General features: G+C 39.7%; 2 protein-coding genes across 2 annotated transcripts; both read left to right on the top strand.

The window, feature by feature from the left end:
* Positions 1–6,298: 6,298 nt before the first annotated feature.
* LOC106653946 (PR domain zinc finger protein 5-like) lies at positions 6,299–18,139 on the top strand. The gene is made up of 6 exons (XM_023463428.1): positions 6,299–6,342; positions 6,418–6,511; positions 6,594–6,879; positions 17,151–17,254; positions 17,325–17,988; positions 18,117–18,139. The coding sequence occupies exons 1-6, from the start codon at positions 6,299–6,301 to the stop codon at positions 18,137–18,139; spliced, it is 1,215 nt and encodes a 404-aa protein (XP_023319196.1).
* Positions 18,140–19,591: 1,452 nt separating this feature from the next.
* On the top strand, positions 19,592–21,530 carry LOC106653947 (zinc finger protein OZF-like). The gene is made up of 3 exons (XM_023463379.1): positions 19,592–19,723; positions 19,796–19,910; positions 19,981–21,530. The coding sequence occupies exons 1-3, from the start codon at positions 19,698–19,700 to the stop codon at positions 21,307–21,309; spliced, it is 1,470 nt and encodes a 489-aa protein (XP_023319147.1). The 5' UTR covers positions 19,592–19,697; the 3' UTR covers positions 21,310–21,530.
* The last annotated feature ends 3,165 nt before the right edge of the window (positions 21,531–24,695 follow it).

Genomic DNA, 24,695 nt, shown 5'->3' with positions numbered 1-24,695 from the left:
TCGTCCGCGAGACGGGGGGTGCAGCGCGTGGCTGCGCATCAGCCCACGGCACATACACACACACTGATAAATAGAGTATAGTATACCGGCCGGTATAGGTATACGTATATATATCGACTCGTTTTCTCTCTAGGGTCGAGTGCGCGTATACATGTATAAAAATAAACGCAGCTGTACGGAGAGAGAGAGAGCCCGAGGAACGATGTCGTGTATACGTGCTAGTGGCACGCCGGTCGCGGGCCCACTGCTGCCTGGCTGCAGGCTGCTGTCGTTCGTGCCGGCCGGCCAGCCTGAGCCAGCGGCGCCGACACCCTAACACGTCGCAGCCACCACCACCATCACCACCACCTCCCTTACTTCCTTCGTTTCTCTACGGGGTATATACGTACAGTGTACGGCGGCGGCTTGACGCAAGCGCAAAGATATAACCCGGCGTTCACGTACACGCACACGTACCCGGTTTCTCTATATATATACACAGCTTGTGCCAGGCGCTCTCTGCCTAGTCCTCGTCGTCGTTTTAGTCAACCCCCTTCCCCCCTTCGCGTAGCTGCTGCTGCTGCTGCTGCTGCTGCCTGCTCGGGGCGTCTCTCTCGCTCTCGTTTCTTTTACGATTATATGCGCGCAATGTGCGCCTCTCTCTCTCTCTCTCTCTGTCCGTTCTCTCGCAAGGCAGAAAACCTCGACCCACGTCAACTGTACCTCCCTGTATGTACGTGTATGTGTGTAGTATGTATATACAAGGAGGACGTGAGAGCCGCCGCCGCTGCTTTTTCGCCTGTTTTTGCTGCGCTCGCTTGATGAAGTGTCACCCCGATTTCAAGCTCTGTGAATCATGATTTTTCACGGCAAAAACGCTTCTGCACCGGCGAGCTAGCTCAATTGCCTTTTACTGTATATGTATATAGGCTTCTACGGCTGCTGCTGCTGCTGCTGTTGTCGCTGTATAGATATAAACCACGCGCAGCAATTCCGCTGCAGCGAGTTTATATTAAATTTTTTTCTTTTTTACCCAACTTGATCTCTCTCGCTCTAAACAATTAAGCTCGACTTCTTGAGTTTCTCGCGGAAGGCCTACGACGTTCTGCCTTTTTATGCTCTTAGCAGCATAAATGGTCAAGGATTTTGTCTTTCGTACTGGCTATAATTTTTACATTCATCTCGCAAAAAAGCTCATTGAATCATTATCAAGTTTTCCTTTGTATCGAGTAGATAACGTCACCTTGAAACTATCAGATCGTCGCATGCGGCGATAAATTCGTCTAGATTTCCGAGCTCGTCTATTGCCGTCTACCGTGCACAAGGCGTACAAGTCGCAAGTTTGATAGGAGAACTCGGGAGACGAACTTTGATGGAGATCCGAGCCCGATGTATATAACATATATAATAAGCGATCCTCCTCGCGGAGCAGCCCGAAGCGACACGTAACTGTTATACTTCTAGGGCTACGAGCAGGGAAATTCAAGCGCAGCCTCTTCTACCTACGTGTATATATATATAGCTAAAGCTCGGAGCTCGCCTACGTGTATTTTCGGCAAAAAGAGCTCGACAGAGAGCGAGAGGACCTAAAGCGGACGCAGGGCTGCGCGCACGTATATAATACCTACGAAAAGATCACTGAAGCGTCTCCCGCCCACCGTATAAATGCCTCGCAGTGCTCCGCAGCTCGTCCAACGCAGTATATAGCGGCAAACGTATTACGCCTCGAGCTCTTCGAGAGATCGAAGCTTTCAAGGCCGTCCTATAGATATATATATGTAATGCGCACGTTTATACGAAGCTCTATGTGTGGCGCGCGCGGATTCTGGAAAAGCTCTGGGAGATAGAGCCCAGCTCTCTGTCTCTTTTCTTCTTTTCTCTTTTGGGGAGAAACGATCGCATCACAAGAGAGAGAGAGAGAGAGAGAGAGAGAGGGACAGAGACAGAGACTTGTGCTGCGTCCCGTATGTATAGGAGGGCTTATAAACCAAGGTGAACACTCCGATAAATCTCTCTCTCTCTTAACGTGTATGGCTATCAAAGAGTTTGCCAGTTTTGCGCAATCATGTGATCGGTCCTCGCTTATACTTTTATTGGCCCTAGCCTAGGTCTAACTGCTTTTTCCAGCCTTTTTTTTTGCCTCGCTACTCGATTGATCGTTTTTCCAAAAGAGTTTCTCTCGAATTTACGTGCAAGCTCACGCGTGTATATCGTGCACAGATCATCTTCACTCGTGCATATTTATTATACGCCGCCGCTTCCAGCTTGCGAGCCTTTTCGAAAGACGGTAATTCAAATGGAAAAATATTCTCTAGTACCTGTACGTACATGATATATATGTGTGTCCGAGCTGATAGAGAATAGATAACCTTTGAATTATCGAGAGATGAGAAAATTATTTAAAAAAAATTATATCAGCCATGCCTGATCACATATTTTTGTAAAAGAACTCATATTTGGGAGCCAGCTCTCTATTAAGCACAAAGAATCAATCTTCGACTATTACATTAATCCATGCGCCAGTATAATAATTACAACGAGTCGTTTTCAAAACTACTCGCATAATAATTATAGACATATTTTACGCGCTGGTCACACGATGCGCAAGTCAATATTAAAATGAAAGTTTTATAGATCTGTTCCATCTTTGATGCCGATAACTTTTCATTTCTATTTCTAAGACGAAAATTCGGTAATATGTTTTTACATAATTCTTTAAATAGAATCCGAACTGTTTCTCTCTCACTGCATGGTGTGTCCTATAAGATGCTCAGTCAAAGGTAAAGAAATCGGCTACTTAATTCACGTTTGACACACTTATATAATTTAAATAACCTCACTTGTATGTTTACATTCTACGTAGATCGTAGACCAGTGTATGCTTCGAAGCTGAACAGCGAACAATAGAGCGAAATATCGTATCGATTGCAGCAAGTGATTTTCACTAAAACTGGTTGAAAATATTTTAACGAAGAAATCAAGTATGAATAGGCACGAAGACACAATTAACGAAGTACAAGAAGATTGTGAACGCGAGGAGGATCTCAAAGATATCGAACGTGACAAGTGCGAAGAGAAATATGGACAAAAACCAAATTTACTCTTCCACCGAAAGACATTACACGAAGGTCGCAAAGATTACGCTTGTAACAAATGTGAGAAAAAATTTACACAAAAACAGGGTTTGCTTTCCCACCAAAAGATAATACACGAAGGTCGGAAAGATTTTGCATGCGACAAGTGTGAGAAGAAATTTGGACGAAAAGTTCATTTCATTTTTCACCAGAAGACGATACACGATGGTCATAGAGATTATGCATGCGACAAGTGCGAACAAAAATTTGGACACAAATCGCATTTGTTAATCCACCAAAAGACAGTACACGATGGTCGCAAAGACTACGCCTGTGACAAGTGCGAGAAGAAATTTGGACGAAAACCGAATTTGCTCAGACACCAAAAGGCAGTGCATGACGGTCGAAAAGATTTCGCATGTGACGAGTGCGGAAGAAAATTCGGACGAAATTCGGATTTGTTAAAGCACCACAGGACAGTCCACGATGGTCATAGAGATTATGCATGCGACAAGTGCGAACAAAAATTTGGACACAAATCGCATTTGTTAATTCACCAAAAGGCAAAACACGAAGGTCGTAAAGATTTTGCGTGCGGCAGGTGTGACAAGAAATTTCGACGTAAAGAGAATTTGCTAATCCACCATAAGACAATACATGATGGTCAGAAAGATTATGCATGTGACCAGTGTAAGAAGAAATTTACACAAAAATCGAGTTTACTCTGTCACCAAAAGACAGTACACGATCGTCGCAAAGATTATGCCTGCAACAATTGCGAGAAGAAATTTACACAAAAATCGAGTTTACTCTGTCACCAAAAGACAGTACACGATCGTCGCAAAGATTTTGCTTGCGACAAGTGCCAGAAAAAATTTGGACAAAAAGTGCATTTACTCAAACACCAGAAAACAGTCCATGAAGGTCGCAAGAGCGCAGATTTGCAACGAAATATGATATGCGAAAGCCTCAGTGAATTTCTCATTTTTAACCATAATAAAACTAATTTGTAATGGGGGGGGGGNGGGGGGGGGGGGGGGGATATGATAGATATTTATTCAGGATTGGTTTATCCATATATTACAATTCTCACATTTATTATTCTTAGAATATATTTTCAATCCTTTGAGTAATAGTATCAATTCTTAACAACAAATTTTGAACAAAAGTCTGAATATAACAATGAAATAAACTGACATGAGAGTGAACAACATTTATACAATTTTTTTAATTCACATGATTTCAAGCATTCTTGAAGAACTCCATTTATTGAATTACTCCATCATAAGTATATGCAGCTTGTGAGCGTAAATGAACAAAAAATCACAAATCTTAGAGATGCATTCATAGCAGGTAGGTACAGGCTTTTGAGAAAATGTTAATCCTAGTGTAATTTTTAGAGCCGCGAAGATTAGCGGCTGCTTTCAAGCGGCAATTCGCAAGATAATTAGGCTGATGCCGAAATAAGCCGCGAGCTTTTTGGCACGCGCGTGCAGGCGATGACTGTCCGAGACTCGGGACATTAGTTATGCGCTTATATTATGCAACGCGCAACGGGTGGCGTTGAGACTAATAATAATTAACGACAACAACAACAACAACAAGATGACAGGTCGCATTTTTAATGATTCATCGTTACCAAGAGCTTGGGGCTGACTTCTCGCACGAGCTCAATCCATTGCTCGGATTGTTCTTTATACAAAAGAGACAGAAAGAGAGAATAAGGAGGCTGCGCCGCTGCTGCTGCCGTGCGTTATACGAGCGAGCAGCTCGTTGTCCAGGTAACACCCGCTACACACATATATATACGGAAAAAGCAGAGATTGTCTGTACTGCCGGGCTTTGTGTATATGTATATGTACCGCGCCACACTGGCCCTTTCTCGCACCCATAACTCGCGTATACGCCCGCACAACGGAGCTAACAGCAGCAGGCACGATTTTTCTTCACCTCGGCTCCATTGAAGCTCTCGCCTCTCTGCGATTCGCGTTCAATGCCGCTATATTGCTGCTGCTGCCGCTGTTTGCTGGCTGAGTTTCGTTCTCTCTCTCTCTCTCTCTTATTCTCTTTCTCTTTCTGTCACGTGCGTTGAATTTCCTCCTCTGTTCGTGTGTGTGTGGCAATTGTCGGCGGAGCTTGGCGTGAAGAGCAGCAGCAGCAGCAGCAGCTACAACACGGGGAAAAATGGAATCGCTTCCAATTAGTGGGCTCTTTTCTCACAATGAAGAATACCTCGCTCTGCCCTATACACGGCGCAGTAACATTTTCGTGGCCTTTTTTTTTCATATTCGTTTTGAAGGAAACCACTTCGTTTGAAATTTTGGAGAAATTCTCGGCGTGCAATTTCGGTTAAGGGTTTCGATTCTATTCTATCGAGGTTGTCGACCCTAGGAAAAATGTTCAATATTAATAACGAAGTGGTGACTAGAAAATAAGTATTCAAATAAGTTTGAAAATACATAAGCATTCATTGTCTTAATTTTAGATGATATACTGTTACGATTATATGACAAATATTGAACGCATTTAAAATGACTTAAACATGACAATTTTATTGTTTAAAATAATCTACACCAGTTTTCGGCCAATTTTAAATACGATAACATCACCTCAAGCCTTTACCACTAGGTGGCGAGTACCTTTATCTTTAAAATACGCAAGGGGCAAAATAAAATTAATTGTATAACTGTATAAGTCGTATAAGCCGCTGTAGTGTTGACAAATTATTTACTTCGATAAATGTGAAATGAAAAATTGCTCGAGATCGCTACTACCAATATGTCGTTTAACTTCACTACCCTCGCCTGATACAAGTATACATATTTACGCTACGCAATTCGTCATCGTTTCGTCAGTCCTTGGGTCTGTATGTAACCTCGGTATACATCGAAGATAATTTCATGCGTCACGACGATATAAATATCGCACGTGGTCCCGTCACGATCCTCTCACGTTTATCGTACTATAGGCCATCATCAGCTCTCTCCGAGAAGCGTAAAGTTATTACTTATTTCTATTTATAATTTTTTTGTAATTAAATTCAAAGAAAATTGCTAATTGTTTATTACGCCGGCGATCAATGGTATGATTTCTCTAATAAATATGTATAGTAAGTTTAGAGTGGCTATGTTGACATAAATTTTCTCAAACTTTCATTTCACGAATTGTAAATATTGTTACAATCGAGTTACCATGTTCAACGTGTAACATTATTATAGAGCAATTAGTCGTTGATCAAATCCCAAATGAAAGACATGGATTTCAATGGTGTATATAATTGTGATATTAGGTAATTTTTATTTCGTGAGAATGATATTTTAACAAAATTTTAGTATTATACTTCATTTCAATGTGAATATTGCAGAGTGAAGGAGGAACCAAATGATGATTATGAAATAATTGGCAATGCACACGATGCTAACACTGAAGAATCTATGCGTTCTTGTCGAGAAAATTCAGTAAGTGTTAATATAGAACTGCTTATAGCTAACATTTTAAACAACGATTTTCCCTAATCTTAAATTTAAATTATTTTTCTAGATTCATGGCCCTGACGATGTTGAAGTAGAATTCGAATGTAGGGACGAAAAGCCTAACATTAACTTATTATTAATAAAAAAGATCGAGGACGATTATCCAGATCATTTGCAGCATATGAAAAATAGTTGCGATTATCAGACTCAAAAGAAAATTAAAGAAGAAATGGTCGACGAAGTAAAAGAGGAATTGAATTTGGATGGTGAACTCAGTGATGCATTTGATGCAAATGAAAAAACATTTGCTGAAAATAGTCAACGCAAAACCCAAACTGATAAGGCACGCAATCGTACCAAATATCCATGTAATATATGCGGTAAAAAATTTGCACGAAAAAATTATCTCAAGGTCCACATCGATTCAGTACATAATGGTGTTAAACATGCGTGTGGTGTATGTGGAAAGTCTTTCCCACAAAAATTTTATCTCAAAATTCACATCGATGCGATGCATAATGGTATGGCACCTACTTGCGAAGTATGCGGGAAGAAATTCTTAACTGAAGCTGCACTCAAGACCCACATCGATTCAGTACATAATGGTGTTAAACATCCGTGTGGTATATGTGAAAAGACATTCAAACAAAAAAGAAATCTGAAACGTCACATCGATGCGGTTCATAAAGATGTCAAACATACGTGTATTACATGTGGAAAGACATTCACACGAAAATGTTCTCTCAAAATTCACATCGATATGATGCATAATGGTATGGCACCAACATGCGAAATATGCGGAAAGAAATTTCAAACGAAGAATAAACTCAAGATCCATATCGATGCAGTACATAATGGTGTTAAACATGCGTGTATTACATGTGGAAAGACATTCACACGAAAATGTTCTCTCAAAATTCACATCGATACGATGCATAATGGTATGGCACCTACTTGCGAAGTATGCGGAAAGAAATTTCAAACAAAAACTGCACTCAAGATTCACATCGATGGACATAATGGTATTAGATATGCATGTGATATATGTAGAAAGACATTCACACAAAAAGGAGATCTCAAAATTCACATCGATGCGATGCATAATGGTATGGCCCCTACTTGCGAAATATGTGAAAAGACATTCACACGAAAAAGATATCTCAAGATTCACATTGATGCGATTCATAATGGTATGGCACCTACATGCGAAATATGTGGCAAGATATTCGCACGTAAGGCTAATCTTAAAAAACATATGGATTCAGGGCATAATGAGATCACTTACGTATGTAATACGTGCGACAAGACATTTGCACAAAAACATCGTCTTATAATTCACATTAGAACACAGCATGGAGACATTGATCACGCATGTGTCTAATGCTAAAAAAAATTTGCACAAAAGAGATATCTGCATACGTACGTCAAATGTATGCATAATGACAATACTCAAGCACGAAATCAATGCAAAAGATCTTAAAACGTTTATCAATACTAAGCAAAATAAAAAAACATCGAGACAAATGAGTAGCCATAAAACTGTCATCGAAATAGCTCATCACTCGTGTATTACCACCCAATGAATGTATAAAATGTACATTGAAATTTTGTAAAAAAACAATAATTATTATATTTTGGATCACTATGTGATCCATCTCACTGCTTAAATAAACGATCAAGTTTTAAAAAAATCAATAAACTTTTTATAATAAAAACCATAATGTTTTGAACCAATCTATCTATAATATTCATCAATCTGGACGGTTTTGTTGGCCATACAAATCATGAAATGAAGATTTTTGCTGAAGGTGTATCTTGCATAAAATGTCAAATTAATTCTTCATAATATCGTCGCATTTTCCCCACAGATAATAAAAAAAAGTCATTTGTCGTCGAATAGCACTAACTATAATACAGTATAATGAGTGGCGTAATCATTGACGTATCTTCGGCACATACAACTACGAAATCAATGAGGAGACACGAGCTAGCTCGCGCGCGGGGGTTCACATTATTTTTCTCTCCCAAAAGTCGCGCGCCTCTCTTGTCACTCTGTTATACCCATTACATACACAAGTACATGTATATGTCACTCGACGATGCGTAACGCATCGCCTGGGTGGAGCTAACTCTCGCCTCTACATACCTATCTTATATTTAGAGAGAATTATATGTAAGTCATGGGATTTTACATTGCTCTCTATCTCAAACCCGCTTCCCTCGCTCTCACGACTCTTTTAACAAACAACACACGCGCACACGCACACACAAATGTTTGGAGATTCAATGTTGTACATGCACTCGAACTTGAAATTCCGAAATCTCGTGTTACGATACTCAATGCAGGCCTTGGGTAAATTTACATTTCCCGAGATTACATCCATCAGTCATAGGCAAATACACCGTGGCTCGGAGCGGTCGATCGTCGACGTATACAGACTAGTCGCACAATATATACATACATATATATCTATAAAACATCCATCGAATGATACAGAACTGCCAAAGTGCACGGTATATATCTCTCGATACCTACATAGATATAGCATATAAACGCCTCATGAAAAAACAATTCGAGAGCCGCTGTACGCCGCGGCGGTGCGCGCCGGACGCGCGTGGAATTAATGATGAAAAAAAAAAAAAAAAAAACAGGAGAAAGGAAAGAAAAATTTTCAATCGATTCGAAATGAAATTGATATTAAGAGAGAAGAGAGAGAAGAGAGCCCCACGCATGAATACTTCATCAAAATCAACGGCGCACTATAGCGGAGGCGCAATCTTGAATTTCCATTCGCAGTTTGTTTGCACATCTTTTCTCATTTTTCTCTCGTCTTTCTCTCTTTATCTATCCACCTATCTATCTCGCGGGGGCGCGCGCCATGGACCATAGAATTTGCGAGCGGACTTCATCGAGCTAAATTCATCCGTTTTTTTTCTGCTCTCTCTCTCTCTCTCTCTCTCTCTCTTGTTGCAAAGAATATAAAGGTGTACCGCACGTATATCCGCGTTGTTATATATAAGAAAAGAATAAGCCAGTAAAAAGCTCGAGCGTTTCTCTCTCTCTCTCTTTCTTGCCGTGCATATAACACACGGCGCAGCCCGAAGATATAGCTAGCTAGCTAGTGGCTCTGTGGCGCTGTGCGAGAGCAATTCGCATCCGTCGCGCGGCGACTCCCTGCAAATTCCCTGCGGGACGATATTCTTAGGGAGGTCACGTAATAAATTCTTCTCGCCTTCCCCAAAGTGCAACACGGCCACACCAGCGGCAGCGGCAGCAGCAGCAGCAGCCCAGTGGAAATTCACAAATTGGGTTTGCACGCACGTACTGTGTACAACGTATATACACCTCTCTCTCTCTCTCTCTCTCTCTCTCTCTCTCTTTGGGTACGCGCCCTTATGTAGCTCTTTCTTCTAATGCTGCTCCTTTCTTGCTCTCTGGTGGTACACGCCTACATGTATAAACTTATGTGCAAGTGTGTGCGACCGCAATATTGCACTTTGTTCTTTGCATATATCGTGCTGTATACGAGTATTGGTAGAGGTTCGTTACGGAAATATATTGTCAATTTAAAAATTATTACAACTTGATCGATGCAACGACTGTTTCGTAGAGATAAATACCTCAGAGTGATGATTTACGATGAATCATTTCTTTAATCTCTTGTTAATTTTTTTCTTTTCAAGTCGTGGAAGAAGTGGTCGAAATCATATAGAATTGAAACCATTAATTTGATACGACGTTATTGTCTAAGGTGTTTAGCTAGAAAACTTTGCAGTACTATAAATCTAGAGAAAATATTATACAATATGTTTGATTTTTGTGGATATTAGGACGGTTCATAATCCTTCTTCAATATAAATTGATGTATGAAAAAAATGTAAATAGTTTTGAGACATTTCAGTTTTGATAGACTTAGAGTATTATAAAATTGACATAAAATTGAGAGTTCAACACCTATTAGCTTAAAATGGAGAATGAGCTCCATTTTTCTTCAAATTTATTCATTTACTAAAGTCAAACTGATTTTAAATATAGACTGATTATACATAAACATTTTTGATAAGTCTTCTTGGCGAGTACATTAAATTTCATAGTTTATTAAGCTGTAATGAGTGATTGATGCTGAAAATGTCTATCTGCGTGTATGTCACCTTCGTTCACAATTTTTTTTATAATATATAATATAATATTGTATAAGGATAAACAAATCAATATAATAATCAAGAATTTTTTGGGGAAAATCGTCGCCAAATTTGAATTTTAAACTGATCCAAATATTAAAAGCAAAATGTATGAATGGATAAAACCGTAATACAAATGTAAACATCATGATCATAAACAATTTTGATATCGTTATGCTATGATGTTTATAGTGAAAACAACTTATTACTGATCATGTTTACAGCGAAAACAAATTAGTTTGAATGTTGTCTTTCTCGATGTAACAAATAATTAATACCAAAAGATAAATTTTACTCGTTCAATTGTCGTGCTACTAAAGATAAGGATCTATTGCTTAATTCATACCCTAAAATGGATAAAAGTGAAAAGAAATCCGAGGAATTTATCTCGGGAAATAATTCGAGTGAACATGACATTGTTGTTTCAGATAACAAACAATATGTTTGTGGTATTGGGCCTAATGCATTTACACTAGAATCAAATATGATGATACACCGAGACACAATTCATAATGACGAAAAAAATTACGCATGTGACAAGTGCGAGAAAAAATTTGAGTTCCGAAGTCATTTGAGTAGACACCAAATATCAGTACACAAAGATCGGAAAAATTTGAGTTGCAACAAGTGCGAAAGGAAATTTGAAAATAAATCAACTTTACTCAAGCACAATAAAATATTTCACGAAGTTTTTAAAGATTACTTGTGTGAAAGATGCGCCAAGAGATTTGGAAATAAACAGAGATTGCTCTTGCACATAAAGACAGTCCATGAGGGTCGCAAAGATTTTGAATGCAACAAATGCCAGCGGAAATTCGGACTAAAAATAGACTTAATCAGGCATCAAAGTTTAGTACATGAAGGTCGGAAAGATTTCGCTTGTGACAAGTGTGAAAAGAAATTTGGACTCAAACAGAAATTGGTCAGACACAAAGAAACAGTACACGAAGGTCGGAAAGATTGTGCTTGCGATAAGTGCGGAAAAAAATTCGGGATGAAATATAATTTGCTCATACACCAAAAAACAGTACATGATGGTTGTAAAGATTATGCATGCGACAAATGCAAGTGGAAATTCGGACTAAAAAAAAACTTAATCAGGCACCAAAGTTTAGTACATGAAGGTCGTAAAGATTACGTCTGCGACGAGTGCGAAAAAAGATTTGGACTTCAACGTCATTTGCTTTTACATAAAATGACAGTACACGAAGGTCGCAATGATTACGCTTGTGACAAATGCGAGAAAAAATTTGGAGAAAAATCGAAATTAATCAGACATCAGAAGGTAGTCCACGAAGTCTGTAAGGATTTCGCATGCGACAAGTGTGAAAAGAAATTTGGAGAACGAAGTACTATGATCAAACATCAAAAAACCATCCATAAAGGTCGCGAAGATTTTGTATGTGACAAATGTGAGAAGAAATTTGGACACAAATCGCATTTGTTAATCCACCAAAAGACAGTACACGATGGTCGCAAAGACTACGCCTGTGACAAATGCGAGAAAAAATTCGGACAAAAATCGCATTTGCTCATACACCAAAAAACAGTACATGAAGGTCGCAAAGATTATGCCTGCAACAATTGCGAGAAGAAATTTACACAAAATTCGAGTTTGCTCACTCACCTAAAAACAGTACACGATGGTCGTAAAGATTACGCATGTGACAAGTGCGAAAATAAATTTGGACAACAAATTTCTTTAATTAGACACAAAAAAACGGCTCACGAAGGTCGGAGAGATTTTGCATGCAATAACTGCAAGCAGAAATTCGGAGAAAAGTCAAATTTGTTGAAGCACCACAGGACAGTCCACGAAGGCCGCAAAGATTACACATGCGACAATTGCGAGAAGACATTTACAAAAAAATCGAGTTTACTCTGCCACCAAAAAACAGTACATGAAGGTCGCAAAGATTATGCCTGCAACAATTGCGAGAAGAAATTTACACAAAAATCGAGTTTGCTTTACCATAAAAAAAAAGTACACGAAGGTCAGAAATATCATGCATGAGGCAAGTGCGAGAAGAAATTTGGGCATCAGGCCAATTGCATCAATCAACAAAAAACACACCAAATTTATAGAGATAACAGACGCATTAAGTGTAAAAATGAAGATAATAAGACTTGCAAGTATGTGTTGACCCTGAAAAAGGTCTATAAAATTTATAGCAACTACCTATTGCACGAACCTCGAAGTTTGTAAGAATTATATTCTTATATATTGAATTCTAGTAGTAAGCTCTAGAGAATATCGACTATTGAAATATTTTGGATAAAGTTTGATCAGGTTTATAATCTTATTTATCTTGACAATACTCTTTTTTATAATGATTTGCTTTTCAACTAACACATTCCCATATCTAAAAGCAACGGTAAACGGCAAACAAATTTCAACCGTGTTTTCCATAATCACAAATGAAGTCAACTGTATACAATCGTACTTCAGACGATTATCAAGTTTTCATAAATAATTTATTAGTAAAACAATAAAAAGTGTTGATACTTTTCTTGACCACTGTAAATATCTATAAGACAATTATATAGAAGATTTTCTAAAATTTGAATAAAAATTTTGTCAAAAATTATTTTCTCCTTTCTTTAAAATTATTAGTACCTCCCATAATTGTATCTTATGAGTGAAAAAATACAATCAGGTCAGTGCTGAAAATTTACTCGTGTTTCGAAAAATTCATAACAATTTGTTTGATGACGTTTTTAAATAATAACGGATTGAATAAAATTGAGTTTGATTTTTAATGTTTGAAAAGCATTCGATAAAATATTTTTTTGCGAATATGATCTTTGGCCGAACTTTCAAAAACACGAAACGCAACTTACTTAAATGTACTTACGTATAAACTACCATACGCGTCAAACACAAGCGTACTTTATACTCGTGCAACCGCGTTCGGCAAAGTTTTCAACGCACTCGTGTACGGTTATATTATGCCTTATATATAATACGCGGCACACGGGGCTAAATATAAAATATTGCATTTGCTCGTTAGCAAACTCCGACGCGCGAGTGTGTGATTCTGCGCCTGGATTTTGTCCTGTACACCACGGTGGAAAGTATATATACAATATATATTTGTTTATTTTCAAGCAGAACGCGAGGCTAAAAAAAAAAAAAAGAAAAAGAAAAAGAGATGGAAAAAAAGTTGAGTGGTGCATACATACAGGCACATACAAATGGAAAACTCGTAGAGCGCACGGGCTCGCGAAATCGCGTTGTTTACCCAGTTTCTGAATTATCGATGTACGAGTTACTTTCCACGAGCGGCACGCGCTACCGAATAAACTGCACACTGCGTAGGCCATTGAGCGTATGACGGGTCACGTTCGGTGCATAATAATAACAATAATGGCTATAATAATGATAAATAAAGAAAATAAATATAACAAAATATTGGCAAAATCATTCGCGAATTGGAATTCTTCACTTCCCGAAATCCCCCTCAAAAAATGTTTACCGCGGACGACACGTAAAGTGTGTATATTATGTTATATACTCTGTAGCTTTATATCGCTCACTGGAGCTTACTCCAGAGTCGTTTATCCGTAAAATGCACACACACACACACACACACACACACACACCCATGAAATAAACACATCCGGCCAAATATCTATATGCCACGTTCACATTAATTGAAAGTAAACGTCGCACTGAACCGTGGCAGTATAAAAAAACATTATATAATGTATAGAACATAATTTAATATCGCAATTTCGGGCGTGCAAGCTCGAGAGCTAACTCTCGCTGACGCGGTTTATTAGTCGAGCAGCAGCAGCAGCAGCAACCCCGCTTCACTCTCGGTAATGTTGTAGCTGTACATACAGTATACTTTTTGAGAGGGCTGGTTTTAACATTCGACACGCGCGACGAGAGAGCTTCTCTCTCTCTGTGCTGTATACGTACACGCCCTCTCTCTCTCTCTCTCTCTCTGCGTCGCGCGTGTCGACAAAGTTTTAATTAAAAGCTCAAAATCAAAAACTCCCATATAAACGATGTTTTTGCCTCCGAATTCGAGAGCTCGCGCTTGCGAGCATTAAGCCCGAGCGCAAAACACGCTTGATAGATATCTCATGGACCGAGCGCGAGCGCGCGGCCGAGAAGATGTTACAAAAAAAGTGGAAAAAAAAAGTACGGGAAAGGGTTGGCACAAAAAAAAAGCGATAGAACACATCGATTAATTCCGACCGGTACGTGTGCGCGCAAAAACGAACGACAGGCAGGCAGGCAGAGGGGTGCAAGGGCCAGAGAGCAGCGGCATCAGCGTGGAGCGCGCGGCGCAAAACGAGAAAAAAAAAGTTTAAAGCTCGAGCGAGTGCGGCATATCCCGAAGCACACGCGCACATACATACATACATATATGGTATATATGTATGTATAAGTAAACGCAGAGAGAGAGAGAGAGAGAGATAGGTAGATATACATTCATTCCACCGGTGCACATATACACAGACACACACACGTAGCCATGAATCCTGCGAAGCGAACGTAAAAAATACGCCAAGGATCATCGTTCGCGCGTTACAACAATTTTTCCGGAGTGCTCTCGCGCAAACATGCGCTTTTTTTTCTCTCTCGCTCTCTTGCTCGCTCACTCCTACGCGCCCCCTCCCCCTTCAACAACACGTACATATACAGATATGTATTCTCTCTACTCGCGGTACTCTATATATATGTGGCACTGCAAGCTCTCTCGTCGCGCGGAGGCAGAAACAGAGAAAAAGAGAAAGAGAGAGAGTGAGAGATGAGCGAGTCGCCGTTGTAATAGCGTTGTTTTGTGAGTGTGTGTTTGGCTAGGATATAGAGTGCTACTGCTGCTGCTGCGCTACGTCGTAATCGCGCTCGCTCGCGAGGCCGAAAAAAAACGAGTGAAATTTGCATATATGCACAACCAACAGCAGCAGCAGTAACAGTGGTGTGGCGTGTGCCGAAGAGCGTGCAAAATGATCGAAGCTCTCTGTCCACATGCACAAATACACATACGCACACCCAATGCACCACGACTGGTGCTGGTGGGTGGTGCGGGTGGACTAGGGAAATCGCCATTCGCCGCGCTTAGCTCTCTCTCTCTCGTAGCTCTCTAAAATTCGGACCGTCAAGTTCAGTTATCCGAGCTCGCCCACCGCTAACCGGGGAGAGAGAGAGAGAGCTCGTACACACTCGCGCACACATACAGCCCAGATACGTAGGTGCAGTGGCGCAGGGTGCCTTTGTACTTGCAGCATCGTAGGTATACTCAGCTCTCGCGCTCGTACACGCGCCAAAGTACATTTTAGCGCTAATCTATGCGCCACCCTCGACTCTGCGGACTCGTCCCTCGTTATATGTGGCGCGCGTGTAAATCGACGCGCGCGGGTTTGACTGAGAGCAGCACCGCAGCAGGGCTAGCTGCTCCCTATATATATTTTCCCTTTTTCGCGTACCGCTATATATAGCTCGCGATCAAGCAGCAGCAACAGAGCACCATCGGCAAAGCGCGATTTTTAGCCTTTGTTCTCCCTCGGGCGCGCGTGTCCCTATATGTGTGTGTGTGATCGACGCCCGACTGATCTTTAATGAAAGGCACCTGCGACTACTACTACATTTTCTAATCCCTGATATATAATACATGTTTCGCAGCTCTCTGTATTCTACGCGTGGCACCCGTGGCACCTTTGAGCGCGTCGCGCACGCCCTAACCGTATCCGAGCTCGATTACGTTAGCAGGAGTTTAGAAACTCCGGCTGTAGATGCATCGCGCGTCGCCTATACCCATACCCGCAAAGACCAATCGCAACATGCGTTAGTTGGTAATGGACTCGAGCCGTAATTTTTTTTTTAAGTAAAAAATAAAATTAAAAAATTGACTAATTATGTATTTTTTTTTAATTTACGAAGCAACGGCTATTGATATTTTACTAACAACCGGCACCGGCAACTCTAATGATTCATTCAACTAAATTTCTAATACAGCGTAGGTAGTATCATTACGTGCTGTACTGGTGCGGTTTTTCTCTTGTTGTGTGAATAATGTTACACGTATTGTGCGCCTGGATGAATGCAATTTTCATTATGATTTCGGTGTAGTTTTCTTGGCACGCGAGTGACTCTATATATGTATCTCAGTACATATTTACGGATGGCCAGTCGATGGTATGGAGGGGGAAAGTATTGTCAAGGAGCTATCATAATCGCCGGGTCTCCTCGCTAACATATCAGTAGTGAGTTCATTGGCAAAATCGAAGTACAGTGTTGGCTGCCCGAGGCATGTATAACGTCGAATATTTTCTCCGTGTATAACGTGAAGAATCTAAGTTATTAAAAATCAGCAAGCGAGCGATGGGAGATAGAGAGGACACAGGTATAACTATTTATTATGCATGCCCTGATATTTTGTCAATCGATCGTAACATCAACCTTAAATATTTTTCTGGGTTAAACCAGAATCTAACGATACATGGGTATATTCAGGGGACGATGATAATTTCAATTCAGTGGACTTATGCGAAGTCCAAAACTTCGAAACATTTCAGTTTGATCCGTTATCGGTGAGCTCAATAATTTGAATCATGTTCCACTTTTCCATTATCCAAAACTATTACACAATTTTAATTTTAGGTCAATCGCATGAACGAGGTTATGGCATTACACAAAAAGTTAGATGGAAAAATTTTCGTGGATTTCGAGTGCAAAGAAGTTAAAGTTTATCTGCCGTCTCTATCGACAACCATCTGCAAAACTGAGTATCCAAATGGTCCGTCTATTGTAAAAATAGAAAATGAAAATCAGAATGACACATGTCAAAATGTAATCGTTGACTTTGAGTGTAAAAATGTTAAGCCTGAATTGACATCGCTATCGACGACCTTATGCAAATCAGAGTATCAAAGTTACCTACCTACTGAGAAAATAGAAAATAAAACTCGGACCAAATCCTTCGAATGTGATATTTGTCACAAATCGTTTGAAAAAAAATATCATCTAAAATCACACACAAATACAATCCATGTTTGTAACAAACCTTTCGAATGCGATATGTGTCACAGATCATTTGGAAAAAAGGGATACCTTGAAGATCACAAAATGACGGTACATTATCATATTAAACCCTTCTCATGCGATATTTGTCACAAATCATTTGGACGAAAAAGTAATCTCAATCAACACATTAATGTAGTGCATGATCGTAATAAGCCTTTTGAATGTGAAATTTGTCACAAATCATTTGGACACAAAAGTCACCTCAAAGTTCACATCAGTACAGTACATAATCGCAAAAAATCCTTTGAATGTGAGATTTGTTACAAACCATTTGGAGAAAAATGTAATCTAAAAACTCATATAAAAACAGTACATGATCGTATCAAACCCTTTGAATGTAACATTTGTCAAAAATCATTTGGATACAAGGGCGACCTCAAGAAACACATTAATAGAGTACATGATCGTAGAAAACCCTTCGAGTGTAATATTTGTCACGAATCATTTGCAAAAAAAAGTATCCTCAACAGACACATAAGTGCAGTACATGAGCATAGCAAACCCTTTGAATGTTATATTTGTCATAAATCATTTCGATACAAGGGCGACCTCAAGAAACACATTAATGCAATACACGATCGTAGAAAACCATTCGAGTGTAATATTTGTCACAAATCATTTGCACAAAAAAGTATCCTTAACAGACACATAAAGGAAGTACATGAGCATAGCAAACCCTTCGAATGTGATATTTGTCATAAGTCATTTGGACAAAAGTCTACCCTCAAAACTCACATCAATGCAATACATGATCGTAGAAAACCCTTCGAGTGTAATATTTGTCACGAATCATTTGCACAAAAAAGTAACCTCAACAGACACATAAGTGCAGTACATGATCGTATCAAACGTTTCGAATGTGACATTTGTCACAAATCATTTGGATACAAGGGTGATCTCAAGAGACACATTAATGAAGTACATAATCGCAAATTCTAGAACTGTGAGATTATCTCGAAGACATTTGGTCACAATAAATACTTTTACAATATTTACGCTTTGTGATTGTGAAAAAGTTCACATAGAAATCCTTCAAATTTTTGAAAAATAATAAAATAATTAAAACTGTTATTCATTTTGTTGTGACTGCGATAAAACTTATACTCCCCTGTTTTATATAAACTAAAACATAAACTATATTTCTTTCGTATCCGCTTCTTATTGATAAATGTGAGCAGAAAATCTTGGTCTTAAAATCCCCACAACGGATTTTTATACTGGCTGAAAATTAAATGGCTGTGATGATCAATAAAATAGCTCTGCAAGGACAACTCACAATGACACGATCAGATGTATATAGTCGTAGCCCGCAGTAGTTTTTCCTCACTTTTTTTTTACTCAACTCTTGCTTCTCTTTCTTCCTCTCTTTCCCGCGCCAATATATGTTATTTCGTGAAATTCCGCGCCCCCACGTGATATATATATAATACAAATTTAAGGAATCCTGACAAAAAGAGCTGCTGCTGATGCTGCGGCGCAATATGTGTACGTTGATCACGGAATCGAACCGTAATTATTTCAAAAAGTAAAAAATGTACACATTATGTATTTTTCAAAATTGTCGACCGCCAATGATATTTTATTACCACCATCTAATTATCAATTCGTTTTTTTTTTTTTTGAATGTTTCTCTGCACGTATGTGTAAGCAAATTATGCGCCTGTATAAATGCAATTTTCATTACGATTTCGGTGTAGTTTTAATAACATGCGAGTGCTTAAACGTATCTTTGAGTACATGTTTATGCATGGCCAATAGACGGTATGGAGGGGGAAAATCTGTAGTTCACTTCGATAATATATCAGTATCAGTATCAGTCAGAAGTACAGTGATGTAGGCTATTCAAGGCATATAACCTCGAATATTTTCTCAGTGCAAAGTGTGAAAATTCACGATGACTTCTTAAATAAACGATTCAAGCGAGTAATAATAAACTTTATCAAACGAGTCATGGAAAATGCAAAGGACAAAATTAGGTATAACTATTTATTATGTATGCCCTGATATTTTGCCAATCGATCGTAACATCAAACTTGAATATTTTTCAGGGTTAAACAAGAATTGAACGATACTTGGGTATATGCAGGGGACAATAATAATTACAATTCAGTGTACTTGAACAAAGTCCGCAACTTTGAAACATTCCCGTTTGATAAATCATCAGTGAGTTCGATAATTTGTATTATATTCCCCTTTTCGATTATACAAAACTATTACACAATTTTAATTTTAGCTCAACCACATGAATGAGGTTATGGCGTTACAGAAAAAGTTAGATGGAAACATTTTCGTGGATTTCGAGTGCAAAGATGTTAAAGTTGAACTGCCGTCTCCATCGACAACCATCTGCAAAACTGAGTATCCAAATGGTCCGTCTATTGTAAAAATAGAAAATGAAAATCAGAATGACACATGTCAAAATGTAATCGTTGACTTTGAGTGTAAAAATGTTAAGCCTGAATTGACATCGCTATCGACGACCTTATGCAAATCAGAGTATCAAAGTTACCTACCTACTGAGAAAATAGAAAATAAAACTCGGACCAAATCCTTCGAATGTGATATTTGTCACAAATCATTCGGAACAAAATATCATCTAAAAAGACACATAAATACAGTACATGGTCGCAGCAAACCTTTTGAATGTGACATTTGTCACAAATCATTTGGACAAAAAGTTACCCTCAATGTTCATATAAATACAGTACATGGTCGCAGCAAACCTTTTGAATGTAACATTTGCCACAAATCATTTGGACGAAAGCAATGCTTCAATCGTCACATAAGTGGAGTACATGATCGTAGCAAAGCTTTCGAGTGTGATGTTTGTCACAAATCATTTGGACGAAAAAGTAATCTCAATCAACACATTAATGCAGTGCATGATCGTAATAAGCCTTTCGAATGTGAAATTTGTCACGAATCATTTGCACAAAAAAGTAACCTCAACAGACACATAAGTGCAGTACATTATCTTAGCCAACCCTTTGAGTGTAAAATGTGTCACAAATCATTTGGATACCAGAGTCATTTCAAAAGGCACGTCAATGCAGTACATGATCGAAGCAAACCCTTCGAATGTGAGATTTGTCACAAATCGTTTGGATACAAGCATATCCTCAAAATTCACGTGAATGAAATACATATTTGTAACAAACTCTTTGAGTGTAATATTTGTCACGAATTATTTGCACAAAAAAGTAACCTCAACAGACACATGAGTGCAGTACATGAGCATAGCAAACCTTTCGAATGTGATATTTGTCATAAATCATTTGGACGAAAAAGTACCCTCAAAACTCACATTGATACAGTTCATAATCAGAGCAAACCCTGTATATGCGACATTTGCCATATATCATTTGCATACCAGAATAACCTAAAAAGTCACAACATGACTGTACATGATAGAAGAAAACCTTTTGAATGTGAGATTTGTCAAAAATCATTTGGAGAAAAAAGTAAACTTAAAAAGCACATAAGTACAGTACACGATCGCAACAAAGCCTTTGAATGTGGAATTTTTTCACAAATCATTTGGATACAAGAGGTACCTCGATAAACACAATAATTTAACACATAACAGTAATGTCAATAAACACATAAGAGCAATACATGATCGTAACAAACCCTTTGAATGTGATATTTGTCAGAAATCATTTGGAGACCAGAATGGACTCAAAAGGCACATCATACAAGTACATAATTGAAGCCAAATTTAGAAAATTAAAAATCATTTCGAGACGTTTGGATATAATGAAGACTCCTACAACATGTGTACACTAAAATATTGAGCAAACTCTTTCACATAAATGTCCTTCAATTTTTGGAAAAAAAAATAAAATATTCGAAACTGTTAATAATTTTGTTGTGACTGCGATAAACCTTCTATTCACCTGTTGTATATAAAATAAAATATATACTATATTTTCTTCGTATCTGCTTCTTATTGATAAATGCGAGCAGAAAATGTTGGTCTTTAAATTGCAATCTCCACAACGGATTTTTATATACGCTGAAAATTAAATAGCTGTAACGATCAATTAAATAGTTCTGCAAGTATAACTCACAATCACACGATCAGACCATCACTTTTATTAAAGAGAATATTTTTTTCGTTTCTCTCCTTTTTTCACTCAACTCTTGCCTCTCTTTCTCCCCCTCTCTACCTCGCCAATATGTATTATATTCGTGAAATTCCGCGGCCCCCACGTGATATATATAATACAAATTTAAGGAATCCTGACAAAAAGAGCTGCTGCTTCTGCTGCTGCGGCGCTCACCCATCCGAGTGAAATGAAATGTACGCGGATCCACCGCATTATATATACCTACACGCGGAGAGATCGGAGCAATTCGGATCGCTCGGGTGGGTCGGTGGGCGCGTATATATACATCTATATAAATTTTCCTCCGCGGAGCTGGGCCCACCCGCAGCCGCGAATAGCTCAAATAGTTATATGTTTTACATTACCTTATATATACTCGATATACGCTTCGGGATGCTGTCGCGGAAAAGTTCGGCTGTATACGGCTGCGATATACCGATAGTACTGGTAACTGCCGCGAGTCAGCTCGAGCATTCGTGCTGCGGGTATATATACGTAGTAGTTCCAAAAGTTTCGCTCGAGTTATGGAATTTCAATCGTTCGCCGCTCTGCGCCAGAACGAGTCAGTCGAAAGAGAGAGAGAGAGACAGACTTCGAGATACTTGATCTCTCTCGTCGCGAATCCGCGATTTATTGTACTCGCGAGAGACGTCTGCGTTTATAAAGTACGAGATTCGCTTATGCACGAGGGCTGCGTTGAAATAGCCAAGAGGGATTGATTTCCCTTCGATGTATTATCGAGATCACATATAAATCGTCCGATCGCTGCATTTGGATGCGAAAATCTGCAGTAACGCATATATAGCTGCTGCAGCTGTGACGCGCCAGTCGCTCGGCAGTTTTTTTTCTATCTTCGATACATATCCCCAACGATAACGAGACCCCCTCGCGTATCTATATCTATCGGTGATGATACTTTGCTGCTCAGCTCGGGCTGCATACTATACAGTAGTTTTTTTCAATTTTCGCCGACGACGACGACGTCGACGACTCGGAGACCATTCGGAGAGGATCCGCCGCTGCGAGCAGAATGTCGAGGTGAATGCATACCGAGTAGCTTCGCCCATTGAGCCAAGTTACTCCTCTCTCTATGTATAAATAATGTATAAGCTTCCTTCGTCGTTGCCTTTCTTCGCTCCTGCATAGCTTCTCTCTCCGAATCTCCAGCTTCTCTCCCGATCGTCGTTCGGGATCTCGCTCGCAGCACACATATTGGATCTATATATACAAGGTGCACATTCGTGCCACTTTTGGCAGAGACTCAAAACTCCACTTTTTTTTTCTATCTCTCTCTATCTTCGTCGTTGTTCGAAAGTGTACTATAATAGCTCAGCTCGTGTGCGCAGCTCGATACGCGATCGCATCATCATCTTCTCGAATATATACGTATAAGCCATCGTACAACCGAGCTTCTTCTTCTTCTTATTCTTTACATAGGCGCATACATATTGTAAGCTTTATAACGTCGGATATATAGAGCACGAGCGGAGCAGCTTAAGCCTCGTCTCGGTAGTACTACTACCCGGCTCGGCTAAGAGTCCCAACGGGGACTGCATGTATGTCTCTCTATGTGCTGTATATAGGTATACAGCGCTGGCATTATAACGCGCCTAAGTGCATAAATTCAACAGCAGCGGTAGCGGCAGCTCGTGCCTATACACACATGTGTCGAGCGTGTGTTTATATTTATTTATACGCGTATAAATATTGCACACCCACATACGCATATAGAATATTTCCGCGCGTGTAATGTTGGTCGAGGCCCGAGGAAGGCTTCGTTCCTGCTTTCGCTTCTGCTGCTGAGTTTTACGGCGGCAACGACGACGACGATCCTATGCCGCCCTCTCCCTCGTTGGCTTTTATATATATATGCCGTATAGATATATATACATGTACGCGTTCGTACACACCCTCGGCAGAGCCATTTACCATCTCCCTCGTGTCGGATGCTGCCGCTGATCGAAACTGCGCCTAGAAGCTCTCACACACACTCTCTCTCTCTCTCTCTCTCTCTCTCTATAGATATATTCAAGTCCGCACATATACAGCATGACTACTGCCGAGCGAGGGCGGGTGTATATAGCTGGGGCTTGGCTAGGCTGCTGCTGCTGCTGCAGAGAGTCGAGGCAAAGCAAGAGAGAGAGAGAAAATTCAACGCCACGGCAACCGGCTACTATATAGAGCTCGCGCGCGGTTTTCCAGCTCCGACGCCGCGCGCCGCTTGCTCGACGTCGGCGAAGAGCGACAAGAACGCATTATACGTACCTTATATATATACCCAGGCTGAGAGACAGCAGATACTTCGCTTTGTATGTACTCATATATATTGTATCGTATTATACATACAAAGTGCGATATGCCGAGAGAGCGCGCGATTTTTTGCGTCAATTTCGAGGCCTTTTTCGCTGCCTAGCGACTCTATGTTATTATTATTATTATCATTATTATCATTATACATAGGCGCGTAGAGAAGATCCCAATGCCTATACAGAAGCAGCCTCATGGCATTATATGTTGTTCGAGTTGTACAAGAGTGAGAGAGAGAGATGAGAAGAAGAAGAGAGCAAAGCAGTTGCTAGGGCTAAAGACGACGACGACGACGACGACGTAGTAGTAGCGGTAGTAGTACTAGTCGAGCTTGTAGCGAGTTTGCTTTAACGAGGAGCTTTCTCGAGGCGTTTTAAAGCTCTGTATACGTATATATATATACACGCGATATATGTATATATACGGGCGCATAGATGACGAGCGCGTGACGACGTCGCGAGTTCGAGGCTTTGAAAGAGCTGCCGCGCGCTGCAGCCCCTAACGCTACACACATATAGCAGCGCTCGGCACC

The sequence above is a fragment of the Trichogramma pretiosum genome, unplaced genomic scaffold (assembly GCF_000599845.2).
Source record: "Trichogramma pretiosum strain Unisexual culture from Peru unplaced genomic scaffold, Tpre_2.0 scaffold109, whole genome shotgun sequence".
Taxonomy (NCBI): Eukaryota; Metazoa; Arthropoda; class Insecta; order Hymenoptera; family Trichogrammatidae; genus Trichogramma; species Trichogramma pretiosum.
Note: the sequence above shows the minus strand (reverse complement) of the source record. Positions and strands in the feature narration are given on the sequence as shown.

What these genes read in the sequence shown, in the direction of transcription:
- LOC106653947 (XM_023463379.1), top strand. Translation starts at nt 19,698, where the DNA reads ATGGAAAATGCAAAGGACAAAATTAG. An exon ending in AATGCAAAGGACAAAATTAG is followed by an intron (nt 19,724 to 19,795) that starts GTATAACTATTT and finishes AATATTTTTCAG; the next exon opens with GGTTAAACAAGAATTGAACG. An exon ending in TCCCGTTTGATAAATCATCA is followed by an intron (nt 19,911 to 19,980) that starts GTGAGTTCGATA and finishes TTTTAATTTTAG; the next exon opens with CTCAACCACATGAATGAGGT.
- LOC106653946 (XM_023463428.1), top strand. Translation starts at nt 6,299, where the DNA reads ATGAAAGACATGGATTTCAATGGTGTATATAATTGTGATATTAG. An exon ending in GTATATAATTGTGATATTAG is followed by an intron (nt 6,343 to 6,417) that starts GTAATTTTTATT and finishes TGAATATTGCAG; the next exon opens with AGTGAAGGAGGAACCAAATG. An exon ending in TTCAGTTTGATCCGTTATCG is followed by an intron (nt 17,255 to 17,324) that starts GTGAGCTCAATA and finishes TTTTAATTTTAG; the next exon opens with GTCAATCGCATGAACGAGGT.